Source organism: Rhipicephalus microplus, chromosome X (assembly GCF_043290135.1).
Source record: "Rhipicephalus microplus isolate Deutch F79 chromosome X, USDA_Rmic, whole genome shotgun sequence".
NCBI lineage: Eukaryota > Metazoa > Arthropoda > Arachnida > Ixodida > Ixodidae > Rhipicephalus > Rhipicephalus microplus.
In genome coordinates this window covers 71269509-71284508 of record NC_134710.1, presented here as the reverse complement: position 1 = coordinate 71284508, position 15000 = coordinate 71269509, and the positions used below count along the sequence as shown (strand labels likewise).

Below are 15000 nucleotides of genomic sequence, written 5' to 3'. Positions count from 1 at the left end.
AAATTAAAAAATGATTAACACAAATTTTATGAATGACCGCATCACCCAAGCGGCCAGGGGATCTGAAGGAATGCACGAGCGCATTCCGCTTGCATGCGAAGTGGGAAAGGAGGGCTTCCGCGCAAACCTCCTCCTCTCGATTTTTCATCCTTTCCTTCTATTTCGGGACGTCACCAGTGACGACATGAAAGAAACATTCTTTTCGTGATTTATTTCTAGTAGGATGCCCGGCAACCGCCAGTGGTAAAAGCGGCACTGCTAATGCCGAGAGCGAATACATGGGAGGTATAGGGAGTTTCCGCCCCCTGGAAACTCCCTATACCTCCCTCTGAATGATTGCCAGTGAAGCTTTTAGACATGCCCCGCCGTGGTGGTCTAGGGGCCAAGGTACTCGGTTGCTGACCCGCAGGTCGCGGGTTCGAATCCCGGCTGCGGCGGCTGCATTCCCGATGGAGGCGGAGATGTTGTAGGCCCGTGTGCTCAGATTGGGTGCACGTTAAAGAACCCCAGGTGGTCGAAATTTCCGGAGCCCTCCAACACGGCGTCTGTCATAATCATATGGTGGTTTTGGGACGTTAAACCCCACATATCAATCAAGCTTTTAGACATCAGGGATCATATTTGCACTCTAAATATGCAGTCCAATGCGCTCGTGAGTATATACTCACGGAGTCGGGACGTTGACGAAGACAGTGGTCAGTACGTCCAAGACGAAACTATTTATAGTGCCTTACTTGTGGCCGCTATATGAAAAATCAGATTACAACAATACACAGCGAACAGAGCATTGGTCGTCGATCAACTGACAAGCGATGACACGCGTCGTCATTTATACATGTTGTGTCAAATATTCCAGCGCTATCGCTAGCGTCCACGTAAGTTCTAGAAGAATCTGTAATGTTCCCGTTGTGCGCGTAATTGCAGTGGAAGGATCTACAATTATCTTGATTGTTCTTTAATCGATGAGTGTGGTTGCGCAAGGCAGCACTTACACGCGTAATGGTGTGATGGGGAAACTTGAGAAAGGAGCGTGGCAATATATAATGAATCCGGCGTGTGCACCGTGAGAGCTAGAAGCCCCTGGCTAATCTTCATACGCTTTTTCGCATGATACTAGAGTACTGCGGCGAAAGTGACTTGAGCGCTTTGCACGTGCTAGATAAAAGGCAGGAAAATTTACAACCACTGTCATTTGTTGGAAAAATGGTAGGTGTAACCTCAAGAGACAAGAAGAGAGCAGAGTGGATTAGGGAACAAACGGGGGTTAAGGATATCATAGCTGAAATCAAGAAGAAGAAATGGACATGGGCCGGGCATGTAGCGCGTAGACAGGATAACCGCTGGTCGTTAAGGGTCACTAACTGGATTCCCAGAGAAGGCAAGCGGGTTAGGGGGAGACAGAAAGTTAGGTGGGCAGATGAGATTAAGAAGTTTGCGGGTATAAATTGGCAGCAGCAAGCACAGGACTGGGTTGGCTAGTGGAACATGGTAGAGGCCTTTGTCCTGCTGTCGACGTAGTCAGGATGATGATAATGATGATGATAATGAACATTCAATAACCACAATATGACTACGAGAGACGCTGTATTGGGGTGCTCCGTAAATTTTACCACTTTGGTTCTTTAACATGTACTTAAATGAAAGGGCATGGGCCTCAAGCATTTTAGCCTACATCGAAAATACGACAGGGATTCGATACCGCTACTTGCGGGTCTGCAATAGAGCATCATAACCACTGGACCACCTAGAGAGTAGTAAAAAAGATAGTTTTGGTAAAATCAGTATGCGCTGCATTTCGTCCAGCTCACGGTGTAGTCTAGCTGTAAGTAAGGAAGCAAGTTCAACTGTATGAGACATATTGCTGAAAATCACTTTGACAACATGGTAGAGCGATTCCGTTCTCTCCCGTTGCCTACTTTTTGCTTTTCAGTTGCACCTTTCACTTGCAGACGTGGTTAGCGGATACGAAAGGTGTGAACGACAATGCAACAACCCAAATCTGCATGTGGCAATTCTAGCAAATTTTGGGTAACATATGGGGCATAAAATGTGACATGCTATGCGCAGGATAATATTTGCGTCAATTGAAATAGATAATCAACAGTATTTCACTATGTATGTGTCTGTTTGCGGCGTGTGACATTGCTTGCACAAATCTATGGTTACTATGTATATTGCTCGTAATTTTACGTGATGACACGCCCACCCATCTTTTTCCATTCTGTGAATTTCTTGTCATGCGTCATGTCGCTAGTTGCAGCAATTGCTCTGTGTGCTCTTCTAGTCATGTCAACTTAAAGGGGCCCTTCAACACTTTTTCAGCATGGTCAGAATATGCTGCAGATCGGTAGTTAAGGCTCCCGACAACACGTGAGCCAAATAATATAGCGCAGCAAATTCACAATAAATTATCAAAATCAGCCAAAAGTTGCTTTCTCTTCTTTCGAAAAAGCACGCAATAAGTCCACAAATCACTCGTAGTAATCCCATCTCTCAGTCATTGGCTGATTTGAACATGGCGCGCTCAGTCTTTACAGAGATCGCCACGGGAGGCCGTCCCTTGTCCACTCGTGCGCGCGTGATCGCACTGAGAAAGCCACGTATTCGAAGAAAAAAAAAAGAAATAAAGGTTGTCAAGGTCACGAGGCACATGTGACATTTTTTGTTTACCCCTCCCATCCCTACCTAGTTAGCTTCCAGTGCTTCCGTCGGAACGAGAGAAGAGAGAATGCGATTGCAGCGTGTGACAAATCTATGTAACTCCGCTCGTACTGGATGGATTCCTAAACATTTTCGGCGTTGAATTTGTGAGACAGTACGCTTTTCAAACGAATTAGTTCTATGGTTACTCAAAAAAGTGCTTCCGGGCCCCTTTAAAGAAACGAACACATGAAGCGAATCAATATGTATAATTTGTCGTATATTTTTCAGCTTTATGTTAATTATTCTTGCGCTGTTTGCCACAGTGCTGAACAATAAAACTTGTGCTCTCTACAGCTTCCCACACTGCATTTCTCATTACGCTGCTTTAGGTTTATGACCACCATATTTTTATTTATGAGCCTAAATTACATGATGAGTATTTTAGTAGACCTTTCTAAGGGTGCGATTAGCCTGCACGTTTGCCTGTGTCGCGCTTTCATCGCTTGACAACACTTCGGAGGGCCTTAGACGTTAGGGCATAATAAAGATATGTATAAACATATTGTACACTCGCATACAAGCCGAGTTAGGCGTATAAACCGGATATTCTGTCACGCGCGTACGCGTGTGTGCGTGTGTGTTCAGATGTTAGCAGAACGTTCGAAAGTTAATTAGAAATGTTATTTTTGGCTTGAGTACATCTTGGCACACGTACGAAGAGTCACACTGTAATGTGTTCAAATGTTATCTATCAGATCATGAAACTGTGTCTAGCTATTTAAATTAAGATGAGCCTCTTCCTATTGAAAATTATCGCAATGGTCGACTCTGGCGAGATCTGTTCCAGTGGATACAAGCATTAGCACCGCCTGAGCATTAATCTCGTCGCCGAGCCAACTTAAAACACTCGCGGCCGAGATTCCTGCCCAAAATGTCACAGAATGCTAAGCCTTGAGAAATACCGTGACAAGTTTTTTTCCGTTTGCAGACATTATTTATTTTAAAAGCGCCCAGCAATGATATTGTAATACTACCAGCGCTTAGCTTTTAAATCATGTTACCGCGATGCGATTAAAAAAATTAGTTGAGTAAGTGGCAGGGGGGGGAGAGGTGAATTGGACGACAAATTTCGGGGGGGGGGTTGACCCCCCTCCCCCTTGGCTACGCCGCTGAAAGGTAACTTGACCAGAGTTATGAGAACGAAAATTATTATCCTGCAGCCAATTCCCCAATAGTTTGCCACACCCATCCCTTTTAAACCTCAAAGAAGTGTGATGGGAGTTAAAATAACCTGCTGATAAAATTGAATTTGAAGGAGAACGTTCTCTCGTGGCTCATACTTGCTTGCTTGCTTGTTCCTATATGCCTTGGCTCGTGCCTACCATGGGGGATTGGCCATTAAATTGGCGGTTATTGTAATGGGAAAAACAAATTTCTAAATTTTGATGAAGAAAAAAAATCATTTTGTCATCTCGGGAATATATGAGTGGATAGTCATAAGGTGACTTAAGAATGAAGTATACGTACATAACTAATATCTGAAAAGAATAAATGGATGGTAATTAAAAAAAACTACAATTTCATTAGAGTTTCATACCCACTCACACTCGGCACCACATCTTCGACGTCGTCGCCTTCTTGGGTTGCAATTGACCACAACGTATTAGAGAAAAGGCCGCAGTAGTTCAGTTGGTTCCTGACAGCGCCCAGTACTGCTTTGCACTTTCTTTAAAAATGGCGCTTTTCACACTTTCTTGCTGTTGATGGTGATGGTGTGGCTGAATGCAGAGTTCTGAGCTCAGTTAAGCAGTTATGTAACTTTTGGAGAAAAATATTAGTATCTTTGGAATAAAACTAACAGCTGTTCTCAAGAATGTACTCGTTACTTTGAAAACGTCAATAAATAAAATAACTAGACAAAATGTTGCGCAGTGTACATTAAAAACACACACACACATACACACACTTTTCTCTTGCCAAGACGTGTTCTCAAACTAACGTCATAACTGGCGGTACTCTGTAGGCTTCTTTCACACTTTTTTTAAACTCGTCCTAATTGTACGTAACACATAAAATATGGATACATACACCTACCACGCCAGTTGCGCCGCATCAGCATCAGCATCAGGCAGCATGGCCCTACTACAGTGTACTAGAAGGGGCAGTAGAGTGAACGAGGTGGCCGCGCCGCATTTCGACTGATTCTCCGGCGGGTGACAGTAGCGGCGGCGCTGTAGTTTTATGGTACTGAAGATCGCGGGAGCGTCTGCATTTTGAGCGCGCGCGCCCGGGCCTGCGAAAGCGTGTTTTGCTCGTTTTCAGCGCGTTTAATGCGTCTCGGGGCCTTTATCAGTGGACGCACCTGCTACGCGCCAGTTCGGTGTGCCATGCAGGCACACAGAAATTTCGTCGATACATTCACTGTTTCAAAGGCCTGCCGACCCAGAAAAAAATTGTCAATCGAAATTTGCACGGATCCGCCTAGATCCTTACTCAGTCAGCGCTTTGAGTTGCGTTACATCATAGGTGGCTACTGGCGAACTACAAAGAGAGGAGTATTATCAAAACTATGATTAAATCATGCGCTCGCTTTGTCAGCAGTCTCTACGATATGCAGAGCAGTGTTCCTCATATGAGCCTACATGCGCTCGATTGTTTCACGAGAAACCCGAGTGTAAGTAACGTTGTCACAACATTATTCAGCAACGACTCTTTTTTATGATGCCAGTTTTGTGGAAGATAATACTTATTGCTTTCCTATAGGCTTAATACATAATAAACTTATTAAAAACATCACTCAAAAATATTAAAAAATGCCAACTGTATATATGGCCCGTCTGTTAATCTGCGTAAGTTCGTTGTAACCAGTTCTCATTTTGTATGGACAGCTTATATTGGGTTGCTTTACAAATATTCTAATGGCGTAACACCATTGCAAGCGAGGAAGTTTATGACGATGTTTTGTATTATAAGCGTAGTTCTATCAATAAGCGTCAAAAGTGTATGCAGACAGTGGTGCATCTTGTCTTGAGAAATTTACCTTTCTTGTATATGTACACAGTAAACACACACACACACACACACACACACACACACACACACACACACACACACACACATATATATATATATATATATATATATATATATATATATATATATATATATATATATATATATATATATATATATATATATATATATATATATATATATATATATATATATATATATATATATATATATATATATATATACATTTGAGTTTGTTTTGAGACCTAATACTCGAAAAGGTAAAATCTACAGTGCGCATTTGCAGAGACACGCTATGTTCCACTTCACCAACTGTAAACTATTGGCGCAAGGCTACCCAGGATTTCTTTTTTTTTTTTGAGGGGGTTGTGGTGTGCAGCAGAACGCCTAATTTTGCAATTGGTGGTCACTGTGAATGCCTGTAACTATTTTAGCATACCCTGAAAAGTTAAATTACCAAAACATTTCATGGTGTAGGTGGTTCAGATTCCCTTCCTCTCCCTTCTCCTTGTCGCTTTCTGGTTCTGCGTGCGTGTGACACAGTATTTGTTTTTTAATCTGACAGCTTTCTGAGCACAGCTAGCTTCCAATAAATCAGCTCAGTTTTTCTGAATATTGTTGACGCCTAACCAACAAAGAAAGAGTTAAGAGGGAAGAAATCAGTATAAGACCCACCTTTCTGAATTATTTTCGACATCTCACAAGGGCTTTTATGAAGCTCCAATTCCGTAGATGGGCTTGTCATACTTCAAAGGCTAAGGCATCCTGTGCAAGACATGAATAATGGGCAGGTGCGAAGAAATCTGCATCAAGAAATCGCGACGGAGGAGCCGAAGCACATATATAGCAGTTCCTGCACGCGGCGCGCGGCTCTTTTAGTACTATTCGACTGCGGCGCCGCCGTTGCCGGCAACGCGAAAGGGATCAGGCGGCGAGGCGCGGTCACGCCACTCAACACTTCTAGTACACTCTAGCCCTACATTGCGGTACGTTCTCGGGTGGCATGCGGCACGCTGTCGAACAACCTTCGCTGGTCGAACTCTGCTGACCCTGCTGGTGTGTCTCGTTGATGGTCTCGAAATTAACGGGACCCTCATGTGCTGCGTTGTTAACAGAAACTAGTTTTCGATCGGCTGCAGTACAGGTATTTACCGCCAATTTGTAGCCGAGCAGCGCTCCTTTACTCTCAAGTACCGTCGAGTGCGCTTCGCAGCACGTGCATGCGCTGCGCTGCAATAGTGATCATCGGCCCTTTTTTGAACGTATTTTTGCCCGTGGCAGCTTCTTCAAGAGTGCCGTGACAGGCCACTGTCGTTAAGCATGGTAGTGTTCACGTGTAGCACGTGCGGTGATTCGCTCAAGAAAAGCCAGGTGGAGAAGCACATTTACACGAAATGTCGCAGCTGCAAAATGCTTACCTGCATCGATTGCAACAAGGACTTTTGGTAGGTTTCATGCAATATCATTCTTTGAAGTACAACGTAGCATTTGCGTTCGAGTAGATTGATACAGTGACGTGCCGATTTGTATGCAGGCATCGTAGTATAATGTTATCTCTGCAGTGTGCTGTGCTAATCGGACACGTATCGCTCTTATCCCTGTCAGAGGGGCACTTCCGATCGCGATCAATTTCACTAGGGATAGAAAGTTACCGTGTTGCGAGTAATATTTGTGTTCAACAGTGTGTTTTATTGGGCTGGTTGGTGCTGCATGGCAGACTAAGAATAAAACAGCGTGAAAGACGCGACGGGTGCATGTGTCCTCTTCTCGTCCCGTTTTTCGCGCTGTTTTATTCTTCGTCTGTTTGTTCAATTGACTGATCACTAGCGACATGTCAATCGTTCTTGTTTACTTCATGCAACATGGGTGAACATAACTGATAGCCATTATGTATATTCTTCAACTAAAAGGTGTATTTTAGCTTCACATTTAGTATCAGTGTGTATTCTCAGTCACAGTGTTTGTGCTTGGCAATTTTAAGCATAGACAGGACGATGACACTGTTAAATTTCTGAGCTTATTTACCAGTCCTGCTTCCACCAGTATGAACAGTAAATATTACTACTTTATGAACCTGTCCAAAGCTGTTGCGTATTGGGAGGAGAGAGAGCAATGCAAAAATACCCATGTGCCTATATTGTAGATCTGGCGAAGGGTCCAAGGAACCCTCCATTTCGGCATCCATCAGGCTTTGGGACTTGTCACTTTTTATTCAATAGGAGGTACTCACTGGGCTGTTACTGCCAGGCGATGCCAACGAGTGCGGCGCCATTGCCGTGGTCTGTCAGCAATCCAGCATAAGACAGCCTGATGTCTGGTAGCGCTACACCTACACAACACGAGCTCTTAACAAAATAGCACCATAACAAGTGCTGTCAAAAATTTTTTGCTCCCCTGTAAGGGAAACATAGTGAAAACACTGCGTAACTTTTCTGCTTCATTCCCCGGCTGAAGGAACTCATTTCATGGATGCCTCTCTAGTGAAATAATTCTGACTCCACTCTTGATGCTGAAGCGCATCAGTCAGTTATGGGTACAAAATTAATCAATGAGTTATGTTCAATTTGTTGCAGTTCCTTCTTTCTGTTCACATGCCCACCTTATTCCTCCTCGGTCACTGCCATATTATTAACCTGCGATAGTGGTGATATTAAGATGAATATGGTGCAACTTTTTGTTGGAGTGTGCACCTTCTTATCTTTGTGAAAGGGAGTTGTCTAATGCTGAGGGAGTCAGATATGTTTATTACACTGTCTTTAAAGTATTCATATTTTGTGCTTGTGTTAATGTTGAAAGCCATCTTTGCAAGTGCTCTTGGTGATCTTAACACACTATGTACATGGCGTGAGCATTGTGGCTAAGCAACTGTAAAACATCTTCCTCACACATACAATAGCAACAACAAATCTAGTTTTAAGCATTGCAGAAGCCAGAAGAGCAGGGTTGGCGCGCTTTTATGCAGGGAGCTTTTGTGATGCTGTCGCTATGTTTTGGCACTGTCAAGCTCCACATGGCATTCGGGTTTAGTATAATTGAAAAATTGTAGCTAATTGTCTCATGCAAATTTTTTTTATAACATCTGACATCTTTTATTGCTAGCTGTTGCGTCCAGGCCTCACTTTTGGTGTGCAGGCCATGTTCATTCCGTATTGTTTCAATTACATAATTTGAGATCATGGGTTTTGTCTGCCTTATGAAAACAGGGGAGATGCCTACAAGGAACACATCAAATGTGTTACTGAAGCAGAACGGTATGGAGGGAAAAACTTCAAACCACAGCCATTCAAAGGAGAAGCCAAGCAGCAACAATGGATTGAGGTAAGCCTTTTTGTAAAGTTAATTTAATTCACCTTGCATTGGGCAACATAAAGTAATTATTATAAACCTTATGTATGCAATTAATCTTCAAGCCACATGCACAGCACCACCTGTGCATGTCCTTGGCAGTGATAACAGGACATGAGGAACATGTCCTGTTAGTGATAACAGGACATGAGGAACATAATGTGCACTCCACAGTGTATGCTTGTGCCTAAGCTGAGCTCATCGAAATGAAAGTGGTTGGCAGAAGCAGTGTTCATAGCAAAGAACCCCTGTCCTGTGATTTCAAAGTGCCCTGTGACACAAATTAAGCATATAGTTTTCATAGCTTCTTCTCGAGCTCTGGAATGCAGCGATATCATTGCGCAATTGGCTTTGCCAAAAACAAAACTTCTATTTCGCTTGAACAGAGAAACCGAATTGGTTTCGGACACAAAGCGACACACAAGAGCTTTTTTGTGATCAAAAAGGGATGCTTCATTATGTTGGAGGGGCCACATTAGCTGGGCATTCTGATTTGCTTGACATGAAAAGTTGCATGTAATATCAGCAGTGGAACAGCTGCGCGATTGTGTGCCAAACTTATTTACTTGTGCCATCACTAGCTGAACCACCCCTGTTGTGCCTAACTCACTTATCAGTGCCGTACTGCACCGCTGCACCTGAACTCGGCTGCAATGTGCCCGTGGCTGAAAACGTGGCTGATATATTGCATTTTCAGTTTCATTTAAATAGTTATAGTTGCAGTTTCCTAAAGGCTGTGATATCTGAAGCAGCAGCTGTGAACTTAATTTGTGAAGTCACAATTTCGGGCGCGCGCGCTATCTCGACAAGCATCAGCGCGAATATCTTAACCCTTCTTCATGCTGCACTCTGAACACAAAGAGGCTGTGCTAAAAGTGCATGTCTCCAGTGATTTGTAGAGCTACATGATATCGGATCTAAAATAACTGGGGGACCCTTCAGCTACATGTTTAGGAGTGGAACGCAACAGTGAGATCCTGTCCTTAGTGCGTATTTCAACCACTTAGTGGGTACTTCAACCACTTAGTGCATATTTTGTAGTGTGTGATGTTACTCTAGAAATTAAAATTGTGGATTGCTACATTGTCATTAAGAATAACTGACTGGATTCCCAGAGAAGGCAAGTGGGTTAGGGGGAGACAGAAAGTTAGATGGGCAGACTAGATTAAGAAGTTTGCGGGTATGAAGTGGCAGCAGCAAGCATAGGACCGAGTTGACTGGTGGAACATGGGAGAGGCCTTTGTACTGCAGTGGACGTAGTCAGGCTGATGATGATAACATTATAATCGATAAAGTTGAAAGTGGCTTGTGCTGACAAGAAAAACCTTGGCTCTCTTGGCAATTATGTGGTGAAATGTTTTCTTACTTGCTATGCGCCCACTATGTGGTCTTAAGGGAATACGCGCAGTAAGGTGTGTGCCTTTTGTAATGGGTAGCCGGCTTTAAACCACGAAGTCGTTATGATGATCGCATGTTCTGACTCCTGATGGCTATGTGCACTTGTACCACGCAATATTGCAGCGATAATACATTTTGTATTGTGAAGTACAGGACTGCATGGGTTCGGGCCTACACAAAAATCTGACCGCGGGCCCGGGCCCGTTCCTAAAGGCTGGGTTTGAGGTGGCAGGCTTGGGTCGAGCCAGGCTTTGATATTGCTTGGTTCTTGAGATTGTTCCACCTACGTTGTACATAGGTATATGTTCCACATATTGTATCTCGACAAAAAAAATTATATTTTTTTAATGTGGGACAAGCTATTTGAAGAATTTTTGTGTGGGACAAGTACTGGACCTCTCTAGCTCCTTGCATATGGGACAACTTGATAGCCTAGGCTCTTATATAGTTAGCATTTGACTATTCCTTGCATCATGAAGTGCAGTCATCATTATTTTAAATGCGGGATGTTATTGTGTAATTGCATTAATAAATGAAGCAAAAAAGTGCAAATTTAAGCCTTGTTATCCTTGTTAGACAAAATAATAATGAGAACTAACGGACTGTGATGCCAAGAAAGTTATAGGGGATGTTATCAGAAATAATTGTAATAGCAAGAAGCAAAAGTGGACAGAAATGATAACTCGCCACCAGCATGATCCGAACCTGCGACTTTGAGAGTAACGCATGCGCTGCCCTACTACTGAGCTACGGTGGCGGTCATCCCTCCATGCACTTTATAGGGTATAGTATATGTGCATTTAAACATGGGAGCGTCAGTCAGCGCTGCCTGTTGCTATTGCGGCAGGTGTGGAACGCTCATTTTGCCTGTTGGCGTCGCATAGCACGTAATGCCAGGTTCGATCGCAGGTTCGGATCCTGCCAATGGCAAGTTATCGCTTCATCCACTTTTCTTTCTTCACATTACAATTACGTCTAATAACACCCCCAATACTCCTCTTGGCATCATTGTCTGTTAGTTCGCAATAGTATCACACTAATAAATTCATTATAATTAATTTATGTATTAAATTATTCATCTATAACTTCTCACCAAAAGAGCTAACGAGAGCTTGAAACCAGGGCAACATTCTTGAAAGTTACCGCAGTACACTAAAATGAAAGGTCTATGTGGAGTCTCTTTACATGCAATCAGAATGATATGTTCTTTTTTTGTGGCTCTCACAGCTCCTAGTGGTCATGTGACATGACTTGGACCTGCACAGCCTGCTTTGTGTGCCCAGATTGTTAACATCGAATCAAGGGTATAAACAATTTTTTTGCGGGTGGTTCATCTGAAGTGGGGGCGAGGCAGACAGGTGTGGTAGAGTGCCATTTTGGTCTCTATAGACGGTTTTACAAGAGCCTGCCAGTCTCTGGCAACATTGTGCATTCACCAGAAAGCCACCCCAGGAAACATCCGGTTTAGCTTGTTCTTGCGTGGTTTTAGCCTTTGTTGTTGGTCGCGGCTGCTTGTGTTCCGATATTTTATGCGGATAAAATTATTCTGATGAAGCACTCGCAACTCAGACACAGCTTTGTCAAGCCAGGATGCAGTCTGCAAGCCTGAACTAATTTTATATGCTAGTCAAAAGGTTCTGCTTTGATCACGGGAGAAAACTGGATTCCTGTTAAGAGCGCGTAGGCTTGTTCTTCCCACTTCATTAAAGGCAATGTAAAGCTCAGCGCACACTAATGGCACAGAGACGATACTCAGACTTACTCAGGTGCCGGTTACTGGGAACACATCAGTCGCAATCGTCTTCCACTCATGGCAGATACATGTACTGACGCGTGAAATGGGTAACAAAACTTGAAAGCGAACACTGAAAATGTGTCGCAAAGGTGTTTCTCGTATAGTTTGAACGATAATAATAATGCGTACTGTTTGAAACAGCATGGGGCACTAAGTAGCCATGCTCTACATGAATCGCCGCAATGTGTACGTCATGGTGTCCACGTTTCGTTGCCGTTGCATTTTTTTTTTCTGAAAGCGACGCCGGCGACTCATCTGTGCAAGCAAATGACTCATCGCCTGTCTTTCGGACGCTAATTAATATCGCTGCATTCTAGCTCATTTATCTTTCTGTGTGAACATGGCTTAGGTGGGTTCAACTTGAAAGTTTGATTCGTGAATAGCTTACTCGTGAGTAAACCATAATAGTTCGCGTGACCAAGCCTCAGTTGATGTCATCACATAACCAGTACATTTTATATTTTCTCGGTCACACGAAGACTTCGGATAGCGAACAATCCCGAACGCTAATGATCTCTATAAAGAGTGCCCGGCGTGACACAGGCGCAAAAATAAGCGTTTCATCTTGCGGTTGTGCGCTTAGACGAAAACACAAATATGTTCGGGGTTTGACAGGTGGAAGGTTTTCAGTTCTAGCTGAAAAGCTGAATTGAACAACTTCACTATGGATTGGGCAGCTCTTCTTCTGCATGTCGATGTGGGTTTGCTTTGAAGACGCGGAAAGGGAAAACACAGGTGTGCGCTGTCAATTCTCTGTTCGCGTCTTCAAAGCGCTTTCACATCGACATGCAGAACCAACTGGCCCAATTAAGTTCGCTGACAAACTTCTCCTACAGGCACGACCACTCCCAGAGGTAACACGGTGAAGGGGGCTGTGCTCATCGGAATGCCACGGCAAATATTTTGTGGGGATCCCGTCAGCCACGCGAGCCGTGTTACCTGCAGCAGTGGCCACACCTGCAACTGCCGTGCACTACATCGAGCGCCTTCATGTGGCCACTAGACGTGGCACCAAATACATTCTAAGGAATGTGCCAGAAATAATAGAGCAGCAAACTCAAACACACCATGAAAACACCGCCAGGACCATTGAAGAAGCATTACCAGAAGTGGCGTACTGGAAGTCTGCTGGGGTAGGCCATTTGGCGCGAGCCAGTTTGTTTACAAACACCGAAGCCGTCTATAGGCCTTGGCAAAAAAAAATTTCAGATGGGAAGGGGGACACGGGCCCAAAGTGCCACCCCCTGGCTACGCCATTGCTTCTGAGCATTCATCGTGTTCCGCTATCTGGTGTGAAAGCTACATGATACGGCTGACAAAGTGTGGAATGCACAGGGGAAGTATTTGTCAATTAAAAAGGTGTGCGACAAACTATACTTATTTGACGATATATCTGTCTTAAAGAAAAGACAGTTACGAATTCCATACCGGTTGATGCCCTGTTACCCCAAACCATATGCATACAATGAGGTGAGTGTTGAGACGCTCATTCGTGCCTTCATAAGCAAACTGGAACGAACCACAAAAACGGATCAAAATCTTTTGCTCCACCTTCTGGCAATTCTACCTGTGTTGTTTAATTGCCCTCTTCATCTACTACAACATTATTAGCAAGGCATACACCATTATAATATGAAAAAAAGAAGAAAGCTACAAAATGAGAGCATAGTACAAACCGCACATAACATACACGAACCTGCAAAGTGGAGCATTCAAAGAGGAGATTTGTAGACTTCAATCAAGAGTGGCACGACATTCGGGAACAGGTTCAAATGCAGTGATGAATTATAAGGCGACGTTCATACTGCAAAAGTCTGCAGGTTCGTCTAAAATTCACTTCAGTGGTTGAGGTCTAAGAACTATGACTGCCGACGCTTTCAACAATTCGCAAGGTAGATTTTGTCCGCCCATGCGGCTAGAGCAAGTAGTTCAAGAATCTGTAGCACAGCAGGATGTCTGATGCAACAAAGTATGGCATGGTCAATGCCGGAATGCTTTGATAATTTGACTTTTTGCACTGTAAAATGTGCATAAAGGAACTCTAATGTGTGGCACAAAGACTTATTTCATTTTCATGCCATCAAGGCCAAAGGTACTACAGAAGGGAGTGAGTAAAGACACAGAAGTCAACATGAAACAAGAAACACAGCAAACAATACATAAAGACACAAGTTTTTCGGCCCTGCAGACTGTACAACAGTGATATGATATATTTATTTATTTATTTGGTAATACTGTCAACCCTCATAGAGGGTCAGTACAGAGAGGACATACATAAAGAATGTACAATGCGCATAAAGTTTCTTAATACCTTGACAACTCACAATGAAAACTTGAATTCTCTTAATTAACAACTCAACATTCAAATAACAATTCAAGAACAATTCGAAATTCTCAGTCATATTTCAAAATGTCTTTCATTTCTTTCATTTCTTTCATTTCGCGTCTTTCATTTCTTAGGAGAGTTCTCAAGCACTCCACTCCCACTGTGCGCTTGCTGGCGTACAAATCAACAGTTCTACCCATTCTAGATTATGCAGTCGTTATATGGGATCCTTTTACGTTGACTAATAAAAAGAAGATTGAAAAAATACAAAGAAAGGCAGCCCGTTTTATATACAACAGTTATGGTCGCACATCTGTTAGTGCACTGCTAGCGAGAGCTAATCTTCCACCAATAACTGAAAGAAACCGAATTTCTCGTCTCAAATTTTTATATCAACTAATTAAGAAGCACTATAAGATAGACACTAGCAAATTATTGTCTTTCTCCTCTGGGTATCCGA

At 43.2% G+C, this 15000-nt stretch overlaps 1 protein-coding gene across 4 annotated transcripts in view; it reads left to right on the top strand.

Moving 5' to 3' along the window:
- Nucleotides 1-6636: 6636 nt before the first annotated feature.
- Nucleotides 6637-15000, top strand: part of LOC119185722 (uncharacterized) — a 65907-nt gene continuing 57543 nt past the window's right edge. Inside the window, exons 1-2 of one of the 4 annotated variants that reach the window (XM_037434616.2) lie at nucleotides 6637-6732; nucleotides 8880-8994. Coding sequence is in view for 2 of the 4 variants with exons in the window: in XM_037434612.2 (XP_037290509.2) it covers nucleotides 6997-7121; nucleotides 8880-8994 (240 nt within the window). In the remaining 2 variants the exon portion in view is untranslated. Of the gene's footprint in view, nucleotides 7122-8879; nucleotides 8995-15000 lie in introns of all 4 variants that reach the window. The other 3 variants (XM_037434615.2, XM_037434612.2, XM_037434613.2) reach the window with 3 other exon arrangements.